Raw genomic sequence first — 19,129 nt, 5'->3', positions numbered from 1 at the left:
CAAATTGGCCGGGACAGTGAGATGTTCACCCCTCGACTGGCCTTGCTGCTCTTCCTAGGGTGACAATCACAATCTCAGGAGGTCAAAAAACAGAAAAGAGCTGTGTAGTCCAGTGGGTTTGTAAACGGTACCCCGGCCATCCTTGGTGTCTGACAAGGCTGCGCGGGGGCGGCGGGTGGAGGTTGGGAAGGAGAGACTGCTGGAGCAGGTAGCACAGCCCTGGGCTAGCTGGAAACCACAGCCCCGAGGCTTTCCCTCTTTTACTGATGGACTTCCCTACATATTCAGCTGAACACGGAGTTCCACAGCTAAAGAAATTTGGAAAAACACTGCCTGCAAGCTAACACCTACATTTGCTAGAGAGGAAACTGAGGCCCAGAGAAGCCCTATCTGGCCCGACCTCCACGGTAGCAGGTGAGGGAACCAGCACCAGGACTCAGGCCTCTTCCCATCCTCCTGGGGCTGCTATCTCCAAGATAGCACACGGAGTCCCGCACACCATCAGGGCCGCCCCAGCGCCAATCCAAATCCTGGCAGCACGCTCCCTCCCCTGGCAACAACCATTGCTGTTGTATAAACAGTCACGCCAAGGACGAGGACTCAGCACACTTACTCATCTAGGGCTTTAAAGGGAAAGGGGACTGTAAAGCTGAATGGCAAGTGTTTGCTCCTTTGAAACATTATATTGGGCTATGAAAGTTCCCGACTTTGCATACATGCATACACACGTACTTGATCTCCCTCACTGGAGTTCTTAAGGATCTAAAGAGAGACCATTTCTGTAAAAACACAGGTCACTAACGGACACCCACAGTGGTGCAATGTTAACAGCTACTGAAAATATCATCTGCTTTGGGGTGCCTGGGTGGACCTGGGTGGCACAGTGGATTAAGTGTCTGCCTTCAGCTCAGGTCATGATCTCAGGGTCCTGGGATCGAGCCCCACATCAGGCTCTCTGCTCATCAGGGGGCCTGCTTCCCCCTCTGCCTCTGCCTGCTGCTCCCCCCACCCTGCTTGTGTTCTGTGAAATACACAAAATCTTAAAAAAAAAACAAAAAAAAAAACCAGTATCTCTGTCTCAGAGATATGCCTCAAATTACTTTGTTGCTCTGCACAAGACTTCACCATCCCACAGACTCAATCAGCAGAGCTCAAGTCGGGCTCACTAAAATTCAAGTATGCAGTGAGACCCTGATTTAGCTGATAACATCTGTAATAGCTGGTGTGAGTTCTCTTGCTGCTCTGTGTGTGTTGTGTGTGTCCAAGAATACACTACATACAGGTTTGCATAGGAATGGATACACACATTCACGAAATTCTTTGGAAATGATGGGAGTTAATTTCACCATTAGGTACACCAATTTGAATTTTAATGTTCAACAATTTTATAAACATTCTAGTCCATATTTATCAACTCCTCAGTATGAAATGTGTACCCACAAACTAAGAACATTTCCTCTCCCATATTTTTAACAATTTTTAATATATAAACAAAAGCCCACAGCTAATTTATTTGAGTTGTTACTGTAATTTTTGATAACATTCTCAAAGAAACTTGTTTTGGGCTGAACTGTGTCCTACAAAAAAAGATATGTTGGAGTCCTAACCTCTGTTACCTCCAAATTTAACCTTATTTGGCAACAGGGCAAATTAAAATGAGGTCATTTGAGAGAGCCCTAATCTAGTATAATGGTTACCCTCATAAAAAGGAGAAAATTTGGATACACACACACATACCGGGAGAACATCATGTGAAGACTAGGGTTAGGCCGCCCACACCAAGGACTGCCAGAGCCCCAGCGGCTGAAAGAAGGGAGGATTCTTCTAGAGCCTTCAGAGAGATCATGGCCTTGCTGACTGACACCCTGACCCCAACAAATACATTTGTGTAGGTTAAGCCATGCAGTAATCTGCTATGGCAGCCCTAAGAAACTTAAAACAAACATATAGATTTAAATATCTATATCTGTATATATCTCAAAAGTCATTCCTGAAGCACCTGCTATGTGCAAGGCAGGGAGCTGGGCTCTGGGAGACAAAATAAAAAGATATCAGGGGCGCCTGGGTGGCTCAGTGGGTTAAAGCCTCTGCCTTCGGCTCAGGTCATGATCCCAGGGTCCTGGGATCGAGCCCCACATCGGGCTCTCTGCTCCACGGGGAGCCTGCTTCCTCCTCTCTCTCTGCCTGCCTCTCTGCCTAGTTGTGATTTCTCTCTGTCAAATAAATAAAATATTTAAAAAATTTTTAAAAAAAAGATATCACCCTTTGCAAATGGTTCTGAGGGAAATACCTATGAGGAACAAATGCAAGAAAACATACCTTCTCACTGGTCATTGGGCAATGGGCATGAGAGATGCCTCTGGAGGCTCTCACACAGACAGCGTAGGGTCAGAACATTTCCCAAATGCCCTTACCTACATTCCATTCCAAACTGTCATGCAGCCTAAACATTTCTGGGTATGTCTGTTCCTATAAAGATCCAGATACATATTTTTAAATACCAAAATAATGGTAATGCACTGATGAAATACCTGTATTCTTAAAATACCCCACGTAGGGAACATGGCAAACTGGCCCAGCCACCAGCAGGACAGGTCAGGATGGCGGAGCTGACAGGTAGGGTGAGCATCTCCCCAGAGAGGCTGGCTCCCAGCCAGGAAAGAAGGAGCTCTGGGAGGTAAAGTCTGCAGAGCAAGGAAGCAAGGCCTGAGGACATGGGCGGAAGGACACTGCCCAAGAGGAAGATGCAGAAGGGCAGTTTCCAGAAGGGGGGTAACTTCCAGAGGGCTTAAGGGAGAAGAGCAAAGAAGGGTCACTGTGCTTGGCATTAGAAGGGCGGAGACTGGTCCTGAGTCTCTGCCTCTCTAAGCAATATCACAGGCCACTTTGGTGGGTCTTTTCATCCAGGAAGGTCCTTACTCTTCACACCAGGCATTACTATGCTTCCTTTAAAGAGAAGGAAACTGAGTAGCAGAGAAACTAAGTGTTTGGGAGCTCATCTGGGGCCTGCAAAAGGCAGTCACGGGGCAGTGGGTACCTTCTAGAAGAGGACTAAAAAGTAGCAGGCGGGAACAGGAAGCCTCCCCCACACCCGCCTCGAACTGGGACTCCAGAAAAAGACATCTCTGCGGTGACTGCCTCCAGGAGTCTCCAAACACTCTTGGTCATGAAGCTGGGCAAAATCCACCGGGCGCCACAGCCCTCTCGGGTAAGGGCTTCCTCTGCAGTGATTTTGGCCCAAGGGGTGGGGCATGTGTATGTGGACAGCTGCCCCCATGGAATCCCAGGGGCTCGAAACACACTAAACATCACCCATGACGGCATCAGAGAATAAAGCTGCAGCCTGTCCTCCTTCAGCTGCAGCTCGACCAGGATCCCAGATAATGTCCTACAGGTTCTGCCTCACCAGATGCCAGTCAGGCCTTTCCCGTCTCCCCACATCCCCACCCGTGCCAACTTCGAACCCCGGCCTTTGCACACCGCCGGCCCCTCCCAGAAACCCAAGTCGTCTCCACAGGGGGGGGCCGTCTGGAGTTCTTGGCGCCCTGCAGTTTCGTGGGCCACCACGTCCCAGGGAGGGACAAGCATGGTGGAGGCGAATCCCGTGTCACTTTCAGGGCCTCCTTGCCCGTGCCTGACCCCTGACCCCAGTGACTCAAACGCAGGAGGCTGGCCGGGACATGGTGGCAGAGTCACTCAGGACTCAGAGTCACTCAGGACAGCCTCACAGCCACCATCAGTACCTTCTGGTGCAACCTGGGGAAACAGCCGGCCCCACCCTCGTCCTCTACTCTACCCCGATTCTTTCACAGTGAGTCACCGACGCATCGCAGAAGGGTGCGTGGCTGCACCCCAGGTCCACCCAGCAGGGGGAGAGGCCTCCTGGTGTGAGCTCTGCCCTGACAGCTCCTACCCGATGCTCCCCTCAGCCCTGGGGGGGAAACGGGATGGGGGGGGGGAGGCTCTGGGTTTTATCTGGTTTACATAGGAAGGCTTGTGATGATATTTGGATTTAAAAAATAAAAGAGGGCCCTATCACTTTGAAAAGTTTGAAAAGCACTATTTCAGACTAAATGGGCAAATCGAAGTCTAGGACTTGGCTACCAACTCCCGCTTGGTGTGGAACACATGCCTGCTTTCCTTGGGAATACCGGATTCCTCTCAGCGGCGACAGCAGCAGGGACCATTCACAGACACCTGCCCAGGCACGCAGCTTGGGTCTGACTCTGACACACCAGACTCCCCACATCCCCTGTCAGGCCAGTGGGGCTAGCCATTAAGGCCTTGTCCCTCACCCCCTCCAGCTTGGGCTACTTCCTCAAAAAGTGCTCCTTCTCATTCCTCATGTGTTAAGCAGCCCATGAGTCCCTGCGCACAGCTCAGGTCCAGTTCCCTAAAAGGGACAGAAGAGGCGGCAGAGAGGGCAGAAGGCACACCCCTCCCCCCTCAGCGGCCGAGCACTCGCCCCCCATCTAGTCGTCAACACATGTCTCGCTGGGTGATTCTGGGGATGAGCTTTTACCCCCAAACTTTTTCTTTGGCGAATATTCAAAGCTACACACAGGCTGAGAAAATAGTTCAAAGTACCATTATCACAAGTAAGAAAAGTTAATAGTTATTCAATAATATCGAATATGTGGTTCAGATTCAAAATTGTGTAATTATCCCAATAGGGTGTCTACTGATATATTTTTTTTTTTTTGATCCCGGATCTAACCAAGGTTCACTCATTATATTTGACATTAACTCTCTTTAGTCTCCTTTTGGCCAGGTGTTTTTACAGAATGTTCCACATGTGGGGTTTCTTTGTTTCCTTATTTTTCAATGTAGCTGAACAAGTTTGGCATGAGTATCCCATAGGGGATACCGTCCACTCCTTCACTGCGTCATTGCGGAAGCCCACTGATCAGGCTGTCCCCATCCTGGGAAAGCTAGATGGGAGCTTTGGCTGAAATGCTGGCTACCAGACAGCACCATTTTGCCTACGGAAACCAGGACGTAACCTATGAGGGGATGTTCTGGGAGCATGTGAAAAAACTGTCCCACAGCTACCCTCCATCAGCTAGCCTTGGCATCTGCTGGTGAACCGATCGGTGGGTTACTAAAGAGAGATTCTCCAAATTTATCAGCTGAAGTTCTATAAAACAGCTTGCCCTTTTTAAAACTCTGATGATTATTATACACTCACGAATCTTTTTTTTTAGATGCAATGTGTCCAAACATATTCCTGTCATTACTTTTTGATATTCACATTATTCCAATTTTGTCAGTGCAGTGCGACCCCCTTCAAACTGGCTTCTGGGTCCTTTGCTATGACGCCTGTCATGTGAGTGTCCACCTTGTTCTCCAGCACGGGATGGCACAGGCTGGCCCTGGACTTGCCTTGCTCCCACCTGGAGCCATTTTATTGGACTCATTCTTTCTCTTTAAGCAGATAAGCTATGTTACTTTCTCACAGCCTGGTTCTAGTTATAACCTCATTCTCCCTGCCTGCTTCCTCCTTCCCCTGTCACTCATCATTTGAATTAGTTCAGAGAGCTCTGTCCTTAGTAGAAAATGGGAAGAAGGAGGGTATAAGAGGAGAGGAGAGACAAAGACCAACAGTAAAAATTTAAGGATTTTATCAACCATGTACCACTCAAAGAGGAGCTCCTTTTTTTTTTTTATATATATTTTATTTATTTGACAGAGAGAAATCACAACTAGGCAGAGAGGCAGGCAGAGAGAGAAGAGGAAGCAGGCTCCCCGCGGAGCAGAGAGCCCGATGTGGGGCTCGATCCCAGGACCCTGGGATCATGACCTGAGCCGAAGGCAGAGGCTTTAACCCACTGAGCCACCCAGGTGCTCCGGAGCTCCCTTTTTTTACAGGGGGCTGCATTCGTGGTCACCTCCATAGCAAGGCTTGTCACGGTCTCATTCTATTTATAAAACTTCTATGACCATATATCATTTTATTGTTTTATGCTTACACAAAATATATATACAGGAAAAATTACCACCTACCCCCCCAAGACACTTGTCCCCTTCTCTTGCTTTGTCTCCAACAGCACTTATTACCCTTCAAATTCTATAAAATATGATTTTTTACGGGCACTTAGGTGGCTCAGTCAGATAAGCGTCTGCCTTCAGCTCTGGTCACGCTCCCACAGTCCTGGGATCGAGACCCATATCGGGATCCTTGCTTAGCAGGGAGCAAGAAGCTTTCCCTCTGCCTCTGCCCTCCCCTGCTTGTGCTTTCTCTCACTCTGTCAAATAAAGAAACAAAATCTTTCTTAAAAAATAAAGTAAAATATGATTATTTAATTCTCCTTCTCCCCCTGACTAGGACGTAAGTTCTGTGAGTGACAGGCACTTCTTGCTCACTGCTCTGTTCACTACTATACCTACGGTGTAGCAACAGCACACTCCACTCACACACGCAGTGCCTGGAATCCAGGAGGTGTCCCGTAACCATCTGCGCATGAGAAAAATGGCCTGGCTGGGACAAGAGGCCTAGAGGCGAGGGGCACCTGGGTGCTCAGTGGGTTAAAGCCTCTGCCTTCGGCTCAGGTCATGATCTCAGGGTCCTGGGATCGTGTCCCGCATCGGGCTCTCTGCTCAGCGGGGAGCTGCTTCCCCCTCTTTCTCTGCCTGCCTCTCTGCCTACCTGTGATCTCTGTCTGTCAAATAAATAAATAAAATCTTTAAAAAAAAAAAAAAAGAGGCCTAGAGGCGAGCGGCACCTCCCACTAAGCCTTTGGGCCTCTGCTTCGGTGTCACCCCCGGCAGTCAGCTGTTCCATTCCCCGTGTTCTCTGCCCTCCTTGCCCTTCCGGATCCAAACACTTGAACTAGCACGTCAACACCACTCATTGGTCTGTCTCACCTGAAAACCTTCAAGCTCCTCTAAGACAAGGACAAGGTCAGACTTTATCTCCACAGCCCAGTGCTTAGCACAGAAATCTCTGCTGACCTCCTCCACCCTCCAGCCAAGTGCCCTTGCCCCGTGCCCAGGCTAACGGCCGGGCCCAGCCTCTCCGGGCGGCCTTCACTGTGAGCCGGGCTTCCGCCTCCAGCTGCTGAGAAAGGCTCAGCCGTGGGCAGCTCACAAAGGGCCCTTTGACTCCACGGGACTGGGCTTTTTCAGAAGAAACCCGTTCCCTGCCATGGCACCTGTCACCAAGCCCAGCGTCCCGACAGCTTCGAGGCCTCCCAGAGCCAGCGTTCACCAAGAAACAAGAGCAGGGGCAGGAGGCTGGCAGGGCCAGCCAGGCAGGGCGGTCTGACGTCTGGGAAGATGGAAGATGGGGTGGCAGGGTCGAGAGGGCCTTTTCATCAGCAGAGTCGCTGACATTCAGACTCTGTGAATAGCCTGGATGGAGGGCAGGCGGGGGCCGGGGTTAAAATAAAAGGAGTGCAAAGATGAGAACTTGTCAGAGCTTTGCTTCAGAGAAGGCTTACTTGTTCTTTTCTTTCAGTCTTCTTTTCACCTGGCTCTGAGGCCGGACTCTCGGGGGGGACGGTCAGCCGCAGTCTGCAGACATTTGCCTAGGAGAGACGCAGAGGAGAAGCCAGTTATGAACCCACCTTTGAGGCAGAAAGAGCTGAGTGACCTTGCGCTTCCCAGAGCTTTTTCCCTCGCTGAGCAAGGAGGTGATGTCACCAACCCCACAGGGGAACCTGAGGCTAAGACCAGCCTTTGCCTGGTCCAGATGGGGCACTCACCACCCTGATCCTCAAAACGAGGACATTACCAAGTAATTTCATTGCATTCAAACATTTTTTAAAGATTTTATTTATTTATTTGACAGGGGGAGACATAGCGAGAGAGGGGACACAAGCAGGTGGAGTGGAGAGAGAGAAGCAGGCTTCTCGCTGAGCAGGGAGCCCCATGCGGTACTCGATCCCAGCACTTTGGGATCATGACCTGAGCTGAAGGCAGACGCCTAATGACTGAGCCATCGAGGTTCCCCTCAAATATATATTTTTTTGAAAGGCTCAGGTTCCATAACAACATGTACAGAATGGTCACAGCTCACGTGCAAAGGTCAAAACACACACCGGGCTGTAAAGATGTTTTCTTCAGGGCTCCTGTCAGATATTTCTCCAACAGACATGAACACACCTAAGCACAAAGCTTTTAAATGTCCGTACCCTCGTGTTCATAGCAGCATTAGGCTCGACAGCCCAAAGGTGGAAACACCAACGTCCATCAGTGGCCGAACGGATAAATAAACCGTGGTATCTATGTAGAATGGAATGTTATCTGGCCTTAAAAAGGAAGGAAATTCTCACACACTGTAACATGGATGAACCTTAAGGACGTTATGGTTCATGAAAGAAGCCAATCATACAAAGACCAATATCGTAGGACTCCACTTATCTGAGCTACCTCAAATAGTCAAATGCACAGGGACAGAGAACAGGATGGTAATTGCTAAGGGCTGGGACACAAAGGAATGGGGAGTTATTATTCAACGCGTATGGAGTTTCAGTCTGAGAAGATACAAACGTTCTGCAGATGAATGGTGGCGACGTCTGCCCAACAACGAGACGGTACTTAATGCCGCGTATGTCTACTTCCCTAATGTCACAGCCCGGTCCTGCTCTGACTTCCCAGGGAGAAGGGATCGGGCCACTGGAAAAGCCCAGAGAGGGTCCCAGTAGCATGCAGAGTACCCAGCCCACAACCATGTGGGCCTGGCTCACGGGAGTGCTGCTTGTCCCTGTTATAGACCGCATTGTGTCCCCCCCAAATTCCTGTGTTGGAGCCTTACCCCCAGTAATCAGAATGCGACTCTACTTGCAAACAGGCTCTTTACAGAGGCTATCCAGTTGAAATGAGGTCTTCAGGGGTGGCCTAATTCAAAATGACTGATATCCTTATAAAAAAGGGAACCTGAAGAAAGACACACATGTAGGGAGACCACCACCATGTGAACATGCTAGAGAGGGAGGCCTGGAACGGCTCCCTCCCACACAGCCCTCAAAGGAGCCAACCCTGTCAACACCTTGATTTTCGACTTCCAGCTCCAAAACTATGGGATGATAGATGTCTGTTGTTTGAGCCCCGTGGCTGGTGGTACTTCTTACAGCAGCCTTCACAGATTAATAGAGCCCCAACCGTGTTTGCAGGGTCTCGGGTCTGCACGGGTCCAGAGGGCAGCCTCTGAGCAGAACTACCTGCAGCCTAGACACCCGAATGGGATGGGACTGTAAGGATCTTTGAAGTCCAACCTGCCAGCCTAGAAAGGAACCCCACATGCACCCATGTACCTGGCAAGCGGACACTGAAACTAAGGACAGCATTTTCCACCTGCAGGTAAGACAGCCCACGTGCGACACGTGTTAGCACTTCCATATACACTGTCACCTCCCTTCGAGACATCCCATTTTGCTCCCCGGTGTCGCCAACTTCCTGATGATGAGCTCGCATCTTCCCCCAGAACTCCTATCTAAGGGACCTGGGGTTGCCCTCAGAGATGGCAACAGAATTCCCTTTCCTCTACACTGGACTCCTTCCCTCTGAACCTCTTCTCCTCCAGATTTAAAAACCCCAGCTCCTTCAACTAAACGACTTGGTTTCATGGTTATTCTCCATCCTCACTCTCCGCTGAGCAAGCTGCATCCCCCAGGGACCCCTAGAGCGCTCATGGCCCCTGATGTGGCCAACTTTGCACTGAACCCTTCGAAACTCACTGCTAGTCTTGTTGGCCGGGGCAAACCACCCATTCCAGCCAGGAGGCAGTTCTCTTCACTGACGGCCAAGAGCACAGATGGGGAATTAGATTTCCTCCAGGAGAAGGCAAACCCCTGACTTGGGGCCACCTAGACTGGTCGAAACGAGCTGGCCTTTGCACAAACACCAAAGGGTGACTCACAGCAGGTAGGCGACCCAAGTCTGTGACTGTCCATAATCTTCTGTGATAGGCTGATCTAATCCGCAGCACCGTTTTGCAGAGAAAACAAAGAGCTCTCCTCCTGCACCCCACTCCAGATGCACGCGTGTGTACACATACACATGGTAAGTACACGCACACACTTGCACAAGTGCCCACACCTACAGGTAGCAATGCCTCCTGGCTGGGCTGACTACCGGCAGCTCTTCGATCTCTTTGAATCTCAAGTGTAAATGCAGATAAAAGGAAAACTGCCACACAGGACGCCTCTATTGGCATGAGGTATTTGTATTATTATCTAGATGCAACCATCATCCTGTAAGTTCCAAAAATAAACAGTCCCACTTGGCTTTACAGTTCTGCTTTTCATGAAACAACAGTATGGTCATGGATCTACTGTAAGTGATACCTTTTTGGAGGGGGATTGGTCCCTAATGTAATTTTCAGAATAAAGACTGAAGAGGGCACAAAGCCCAGAAGGGACTCCACTGGTCCAGTCACCCAAAAGTGTACTGTTTCCCTCCCCTGTTTGAGACAATTTTTTTTTAAAAGATTTTATTGTTTTATTTATTTGACAGAGATCACAAGTAGACAGAGAGGCAGACAGAGAGAGAGAGGAAGCAGGCTCCCCGCTGAGCAGAGAGCCTGATGTGGGGCTCGATCCCAGGACCCTGGGATCATGACCTGAGCCGAAGGCAGAGGCTTTAACCCACTGAGCCACCCAGGCACCCCAAGACAATTCTTGATATGTCCACCCAGAATCCTGCTATACCTCAGCATACTTCCCGCAGCACTCAACTTCGAGCCAAGTGCACCCTGGGGGATGACAAAGCCCTACAGGAAATAGAATGTACTTCCCCTAAGCCATCAGTTTTCCCTGGTGAGAGATAATGAACGAACCTAAAAGGAACCTGCAAAATCACACATGTGACTTCAAAGCTATCTGGTAATGGTAGTGGGTTCTTGAAGTCACAGCCAGCCCCTGTGTTCAATGTTTACTCTTGTTCTTAGAGGTGCTGTAAGGCATGGGCTACACTCTCTCATCAGTTCTGACCCACTGACGGATGGACTGCACAGACACAATGGAAACTCAGCCTGGAAGAAGATCAAACGCCCTCCTAAGATGGTCAAATGTGTTGTCATGTGAAAAAAAAAAAAAAGGAAATTGCAGGGAAAAATGTGAATAATCATCCCATTTTTGTTTTTTAAATACACTCTGATAATTTGCATAGATTTATGGAAAAAAAAGTCTTGAAGGAAACATATCCAATGGATGGTGGTGATGGTTATCCCTGTAAAGTGGGATTCCCACATTGTGTCCAACTCTTCCAAATATGTGTAAGTTTTTTTTTTTTTAAGATTTTATTTATTCATTTGACAGACAGAGATCACAAGTAGGCAGAGAGAGAGGAAGGGAAGCAGGCTCCCTGCTGAGCAGAGAAGCCCGACACGGGGCTCGATCCCAGGACCCTGAGACCATGACCTGAGCTGAAGGCAGAGGCTTTAACCCACTGAGCCACCCAGGCGCCCCTATATGTAAGGTTTTTAATTAAAAATAGCAGTGATAGCAATAATAAAGATTGAGAAACACTGTATCCAGAAAAGAGAGAGACAGATCAAGCTTTCCTAGATCCATAGGACTGCCTCAGGAGAACCACCCAGAGGTCTAGAAAATATCCTGAATTCCTCAACAGAAGCACTAAGTAACCTTTGAAGGTACCCACTAGGTTGACCTGGTGTAGCTCACCTCCCTTTATTCATTCACTTTCGGGCAATCTCCCCGTGGGAAAATTTCCCCCTGAGTAAGATCAAGGCAGGGCTGCTTATCTCTCTTAGCATTTTATGATGCTGAACTTTATGGTTTCCTTAAACTCTGATACATGATCCCCAGAGCAGCCGAGGCTGGGAAGTACCTGAGAAGGGCAGAGTCCTTTATTCCCAGGACTCCCACAGTATCTGGCTCAGCCCTATGCTCTGAACAATAAGAAGAACTAAATCTTTCTTACCCTGAACACCATGGCTATTGGATTAGTTGTCCCTACAAGCAACGGTCTGTTGCAGTGAATCAAAAGCAGGAAGGTGGACTGAGTGTATTTTAGCATTAGGTTATGGAACACCCACTTCTTATAAAATACTATTAAGGGCAATGAGAGTACCAAGATGAAAAAGAAACGGCCATGTTCCCAAGAGCTCAGCATCCAAAAACACACCCAAACAAGGTAAATAGGAACACTTAACATAACCAGTATAATGTCCTGAGAGGCAGGGGAAGGCTTGGTGGAATTGCACTTCCTTACAAAGGAGTAGGAATATAAAAGGAACAACAGTCTTAATCGGAGGTGGGAGTATATCAAAGGTTCCTAGAGATGACATTTGAGCTGGGTATAGAAAGACAGGAAGGACTCTGTGGTTCATTGAAGTTTAGAGAATCCATCATCACAAAAGCAAACAATTATGAGGCAAGGCCTTTGCTCCAGGCCAAAGGCACAGATGTGAGAATGTTCTGAGAACATTAAGCAGGCCTACAGCCTACACTAGCGTGGGGAAGGAAAACAGACAGGTAGGGGCCAAACTCCAACAAGCTACAAAGAAAGGCCTGATGGAGAAGTAAGATCTCTAGTAGAAGACAATCAGGAGTCATTCACCTCTTTGGAGGAAGGGACTAACACTCAAATCTGAGTTAAGAGATTCAACAGCAGTTACTGAGTGCCTCCTATTACAGTCCATTCATTGCAACATGGACGGAAGGGGGGCTGGGAAATAGGGGAAGAGATCACACAAGCTTTGTGCCTTAATTGCTTTTGTCACCCTAACAGGGCTTAGCATAGTATCAACACATAATAGGCACTTACTCAGTAAATTAAATGTCAGTAGGAGTTTCTTTTTAGGTTGAAGTAAAATGCAGTAAGGCAAATATACCTGAAACTCCCCAGAGCACCTTCCACTTTCTTCAAACCAACCCCCCTGGGAGGGACATCAAGGGAGGCACAGATACTATTCAAGTCTCCTCCACAAGAATCACACAACCAAGCCCTTGTCTGCAACTCAGGGCACCCGGGAGCTAGGCAGGTCCTCTGGGGCCCTGTTTCTGCCCACCCTCACTGTAGAGGTAGAAGGCTGGTCTCCATTGACAGGAGAAACTGGGGAGCTGCATACCATCATGATCTCAGCTTCACCACATGGGCTCACCCAAGAGAAAAGTATCATCAAATAAAAAGGGGTGGAGAAGATGACCCAGGGAGGGGGCGGGGATGCTCATGAGTTGCCAGAGATGTATTTCCCTAAGGAAATTAGCCACATGCATTTCCATTTCTCTAAGGCCTGGTCCACTCAGTGACGGTAGCTTCCTGCCCAGTTCCACCTAACAACAGGAGGTGTGGTTCCTGTGTTGTGGCTTGGAACACAGGCAACACACTCTGCTCGGCCCAAGTATAAGGCCTCTGTGAATATGTGGGTCAGGCTGTGCGGAGCAAGGTACGCTCCTTGGAGTTGAAGGGCAGAGTCTTAGCTCTACTGTGGTCCTGAATGTGCAGGCCTGGTCCACTCCATCAGAGTGGGGCAGATCTTCTCTGTAAAGGGCCAGATAGGAAATATTTAGGTTTTGCGGGCCACTGGAAAAACCATTCTTATCTCAGAGGCCTACAAAACAAGCCAAGAGGGCCAAATATGGCCCAGGGGGCATGAGCTGATCTACATGTTTGGACTCTTTGTAGGTGGTATAAGGGGTTCTCAAGCCCCTCTTTCCTGTGTTGGGATGGACTCTAGACAAAATTCATAAATATAAGGACAGTGATCTCTCCTGCCTGTCCTCACTGGCTCACTTCTGTACAGGCACACAATGTGCCCAGGAATGCCAACATGCAGAGAGAAAATGCAGGTCAGTGAATGCGCAGAAATACCAGTGTGACCTGGAGTGTTAGGAACCCCCCTCCCGACTCTGCCCCCACCTCCACCTTGACCTTCCACAAAGGCAATGCAATCTTCCAGAGCACTGTCCCAGGAATGTCTGTATTTCTAAGAAAGCTCTAAGAAGACAGCAATGACTCAAAAAGTAGTTCCTGTTCTTGGCTGCACATCAGAATCACCTGGGGAGCTTCTTGAAAAACCCGGGTATTACTCTATACTTTCAGAGGTTCCTGTTTAAACTGTCTGGGGTGGGGCCTGGGCACAGATATTTTAAGCTTCTCAGTGATTCTATGTATAACCAGGGTTGAGAACCACTGACTTAACCAAAGGAATGAGACGTCAACTTGTGCAACAGGATGGGGCAACTATTTGGAGGCCTTCCCAGAACTGTCAAACTCTTCAGCTGGACCAGCACTCCCAACCGTCTGTCACCTGCTTCCTGCCCAGGTGGGCCAGAGGTGACAGGCTGGCTTTATCCCAAGTTTCTCTTCCTTGTTTTTTGTTTGCTGATTCAGTGTGAGTTGTGGCCCCTGTAAGACCCCAGTGACCCCCTTCTCTTTTTTAAGCACCAATTACACCAGGCCTGGGGAGGGAGGGTCCCCAACCCCTCTCCTCAGTAGTTAATCACAGATGATGTAAACAATAACCAGGTGTACAGGCCTCAAGAGAAACACGGAAAAGACACATTCAGACAGGCTCCCTGGAGGAGGTCACCCCTCCTCAAAGAAAATGAAAGAGGCGAGGAACAGCACGGGAAGCTTGGGGGATGGCAAGCAAAGTGGAATACCTGGGAAACATGTGGGAGGGGGACAAGGAAGGCAAAGGCCAGATCAGAAAGGCTGGGATGCTCGAGTATGGAATTTGGACTTGTTGATGGTAGGACAAAGGAGGGCTCCTGAAGTGGGGTCATCAGCTGACTGGGTGTTGCATTTTAGAAAGGGCACTCTGGCCTTAAAGTACAAATAAGAGCCAGCAGTATGACTGAAATTTAGGAAATAATCACTCAGTGACAGCAAGACAGAGGGAAATAGCCCTGTGTCCCTCTTCTGTGGGCTGGAGAACATCAGAACTGTTTCGGCTGGAGGAGCTGGCCACCGGAAGCTTGAAGACCAAGACACAGGTAATGGCCAAAAGTATTTCAGATGAAAGATTTTCAACAAGGTCTCTGGTTCGTTAGTCCTGGATCCACAACTTCTCGAGCACAACTAGACCATTTTTGAGGCTGGCTGACCTGAAAGGCTTTTCCAAGTGATCAGAAGCTCGGGCATGGGTGCTTAGGACAGGTGAACTGTGACACAGACCATGGATGCAGCCCTCTCACAGGACACTGAAGATATGGAAGGGTCCAGAATCCCACTCCATACCCTCTGCAGAAGCACTATGGGTTCACCATCTTGAGGAAATCAAGTGTCTTAAGAGCCCCCAAGACTCAAGGTCTGTTTGTCCTTCCTCTGACACAGCAAGTTGGGTGAACCAAAGCACAGAGGTTGGGACGTTTTTTTCTGAACTTACAACTGTCACACTTGACTTGGCTAAGTCCTAAGGATGCCACAGTTCTAAAACTTTGCAACTTGGCCTGTCAAGGGCTGGGTCCAGGGGGCCCTGCTAAGGAGCCAGCCTGTTTTCTGGGGGCAGTGGGCCCCCTGCCCACCCATTCCTAGTGGGTGCCGCAGCTAGCTTCCTTCCACCAGACACTGAGGCCCCAGAGTGCCACGTCCCTTCCTCAGAGCCCCACAGATACAGAAGTTACACACACAGATGTTTCTGTGAAAAGGAAGTAAATACCTGTGTGACCCCATTCACTGGGCAGCTGAAGAAAATTCTTTATTCTGAGCCATTCAGACAGAAATGGGACCTAGGAGAGTGTTAGCTAGGGAGAGAGGACTGGCAGGCCAGTCGGGTTTGGACAGAGGACACCTTTGCCAAACAGAAAGATCAGCAAGACAGTCCTATCCTGTGGCCTTTTTTGGGTTTGCTTCTGCTTTGTTTTTCTTTTTATGAACCACTGAGGGGTCACGACCCATCACACCAGCCAACAATCTCTTATTATCAAGACGGCATGGTGCTGGAGGAAACCCTTGACAGATCTCGGTCTCTCACCGACCCAGCTGAACCGCTTCACCAAAAGCATTTGGCTGCACGAAGCAACACGTGCCTTCCCCCTCAACACATACAACCTGGCCACACAGCGGACGTTTCGTTTCAAAGGCTCTTTCAGTGGGATTAAGTTCGTTTGCAAAACTCCCTTTAAAATCGAGAAGCGATGTCAGTGTTTTTGTAAATGTCTTCTCGGCATTCTCGAAGGGCATCGTGCTGTCTGTGGTTATTCTCCAGCCAATCTATCTTCCTGCCGTTGCCATAGATAAAACTATTTTTAGTGCACAACTGGTTTGAAGGTAGATTTTTTTTTTCACAGCCCTTGTTGGTTGGCTTTCATAAATGCCTCTTTGCTTATCAGCTGACAGAAATTACTTTTCCACCAGTTTTTTTTTTCTTTGAGAGATGATTTCAGATAAGACGGAAATACAAGTTGTCCGTGGCAGCCATGGGACAGGGGATACCCTGTGACAGTCTGGTCCGGCTACACCACCCTGGCTGGCTGACTCAGAAAACTCCCTGCTCAGTGTCAGCTGTCACCACCGTTTCTAGCTGGCTTGACTATCTGGACCAACACAGCCTGGTTCTCCCGCAGTCCCTAATTTGGTAAGCTCTTTGGATGAAAACAGAAATGCTATGATGGTGGCTAGCATGTTCTTGTTCAAGACCCTCACTTGTCCAACATCCAAGAGGAATGGCAGGATGACACAGAGTTTATTGACAGACTAGTTTCGACGTCAGGAACAATTTTCATGATGACTTGGTCTACAATTTTCAAGATATCCCATTCTTGCTTCACCAAAAACATAAGTGTTTGCAAATTCAATATGCCATTATGATACAGTGTATGCCAAGACTTACATGAAAATGAGTAACATTTCCTCCTTTCAGTATCCCAATGCCAGTCACCCCACGAACTCCTATTCACCCTGTGAGACCAAACTCAAATGGCTCCTGAAGAGGGAGGTCTTCCTCAGTTGCTTTGGGAAGAACCCTTCCTTTTAGCTTCACCCAACTCTGTTAACACTGTACCCCACTAGAACAACCATCACTTTGTACAATGGCGGTCTGTGATAAGGACTACCTCCACAGGTAGAATAGACCCCAATGCCTAGCCCTGTATCCTCCAGGATATCCATAAATGTTGGTTAAAAAAAAAAAAATCAATCAACGGATCACATCTTCGCACCATGCCCCCCCCCCACACACACACACTGCCAGGACCTGTGGTATTTGTAGATCATGAGCTGAGGAAATTATAAAGGGAACCCTAGAACCTTTAGATATCTTCTTTCCTGAACAAGTGTGCCAATACCTGTGTGCTCAGGACAGCCCCACGTGGTCTGACTTAGGTCCTTGACCCCTCTGGGCCAAAATATTTTGGTTGTCTTAATCAAAAGGCAAAGCTTTCTCAACAGTCTGTCCACTGTGCCCCTTATAGCTAAAGAAATACTTGACAGTAAACATTTGAGAAAAAGTCTTCACAAAGGTTATCTAGTGTGCTAGTCCCATCTGAGTGCGCCCCCACCCCCGACTCTAGCCACCCATTTCTGGAAGGGCCCTTGACACTTTCATGCAGTCTGGTCCCATGTATGCCTGTCCAGGCTCAGGGCTGGCTTTTCAGTGACTTCATTCTTTCTCAGTCTCAACTGTGTTCCAACTGAGCGGGATTGCCATAGAAAAAGGCCAATGCCTATCTTGGAGTAAGGCTGGGACGGTGGTGGGAAACCCACTTGGACCTGATGGGGATTTTGCTTTACAAAGCTAATAACCAGGCGAACAGAGTTCTGTCAGTCCTACACGTCTGCACACACAGACACACACACACACCCCCCTCAGAATCCATCACTTGGCCCACACCCAGGAGTAACACAACCCCTTTCTCCTAGAGCGAAAGAAGGCACAGAAGGTAACCGCTAGTCCCTCGTCTGAAGTATGGAAACACCTATAGGCACGTGTGCAAGACTAGAAGTCGGGGGTGCCAAAGGGGGTTCTGACTTGGACTTAAGCATCTGTTTAGCTAAAACTTGGGGAACATAAGAGAAGTCTCAACCACAGAAAAGAGGCACCAAATGATAAATATCATGAATACTGTGAGAAAGGGATGAACTAAGCAGCCACAAGGCCAGCCCCTGGCAGGGCGCTCTGAGGCCTGATCTTGGAAGAGATACAGAACCAGACAGGTGCAACCTGCATGAGCCTAGCATCATTTCACAGAGCATCTGGAGAGGTAAGAAAAAATGCAACCAAGGTGAGGGAGAAACAGAGTGCTTCTAAAGTGCAGCCTTCCTGGAGACCGGGCTCCCTGGGCTACCTCCGCTGCCCCTGTGCTGGTATTTAAATCAGAACGAAGAAAGCGGTTTGCAGAAACCTGAGTCCCATACCACTGGGCTCCTGGGGAACCCGCTGCTGATCTCGCTGTTGTAAGGTGAAGCCCACACCTTAGCTAAGCTCACTCCAGAATCAGTGTTATTCTACCACCAGTGGGGACACGCGACCTTTTGTTCAATCGCCGAACGGAGGCAAGGTTGGGTGTTAAAGACATTCATTCCCTTTGAGCCTCAAGTAGGGAAATGCAGGAATGTTTCCCCCTTGCTTTTTAAACTCGTGCCACCAATTAACGTGGCCTGAGAGGAGGCAGGAAGGAAAGGAAATTTCTGGGAATTCCAGAAAGTCCCTTAAGCCCCACGAGCCGGTGGCTGACCGTCCAGAGGATCACAGCCGGAGCTGGGACAGGATGGGAGAGTTGAGTCCAGAGTGGTGGGGGGTGGGGGTCAAGGCTGGGGGTGAGGGGCGGACGGGACGGGGAACTGGCTCCCGCGCGTCCCCAACGCCAGACCCCGCTAGGGTCCTGGCCGAGTCGGGGAAGCGGGACGGTGGCAGCAGTCGCCCCTGGCTACTCACCCTCCTGCTGGGCGCCCTGGCGCCGCTGCCCGAGAGCAGGGTGACGGTGGACGTGGAGCGCAGCATCCCGCAGCGGCGGCCGGCGGCTGGCCCGCAGCAGCGCTGCCCGCCACCGAATAAGCGCGCGGAGCCCGCCCTGCGCGGGGGTGGTGCAGGCTGGGACGGAGGGGGCGGCGCGGGCCGGTAGCCGCCCGGGCTGCGGCGGGGCGGGGCGGGGCCAGGGGCGGGGCCCCAGCGCGCTCACCAGACCTGTCCAGCTGCATTTTCTCCCCCCGCCCCGGCGCAGACCCGGCCCAAGTGGCGCGCGGTCTTCTGCCCGTGGCGCAGTGCCCGCCCGGGGTCCCT

The 19,129-nt window shown here is 49.6% G+C and overlaps 1 protein-coding gene across 1 annotated transcript in view; it reads right to left on the bottom strand.

Annotated features, from left to right (window-relative positions):
• Positions 1–18,911, bottom strand: part of LOC123943997 (myocardial zonula adherens protein) — a 92,337-nt gene extending 73,426 nt beyond the window's left edge. Inside the window, exons 1-2 of the mRNA XM_046008619.1 lie at positions 18,785–18,911; positions 7,440–7,526 (exon numbers count right to left, since the gene is read on the bottom strand). Of these exons, the coding sequence (XP_045864575.1) occupies positions 7,440–7,526; positions 18,785–18,850 (153 nt within the window). The 5' untranslated portion in view covers positions 18,851–18,911. The remainder of the gene's footprint in view (positions 1–7,439; positions 7,527–18,784) is intronic.
• Between the last annotated feature and the right edge of the window lie 218 nt (positions 18,912–19,129).

The sequence above is a fragment of the Meles meles genome, chromosome 6, assembly GCF_922984935.1.
Source record: "Meles meles chromosome 6, mMelMel3.1 paternal haplotype, whole genome shotgun sequence".
In the NCBI taxonomy this organism is placed as follows: Eukaryota; Metazoa; Chordata; class Mammalia; order Carnivora; family Mustelidae; genus Meles; species Meles meles.
Note: the sequence above shows the minus strand (reverse complement) of the source record. Positions and strands in the feature narration are given on the sequence as shown.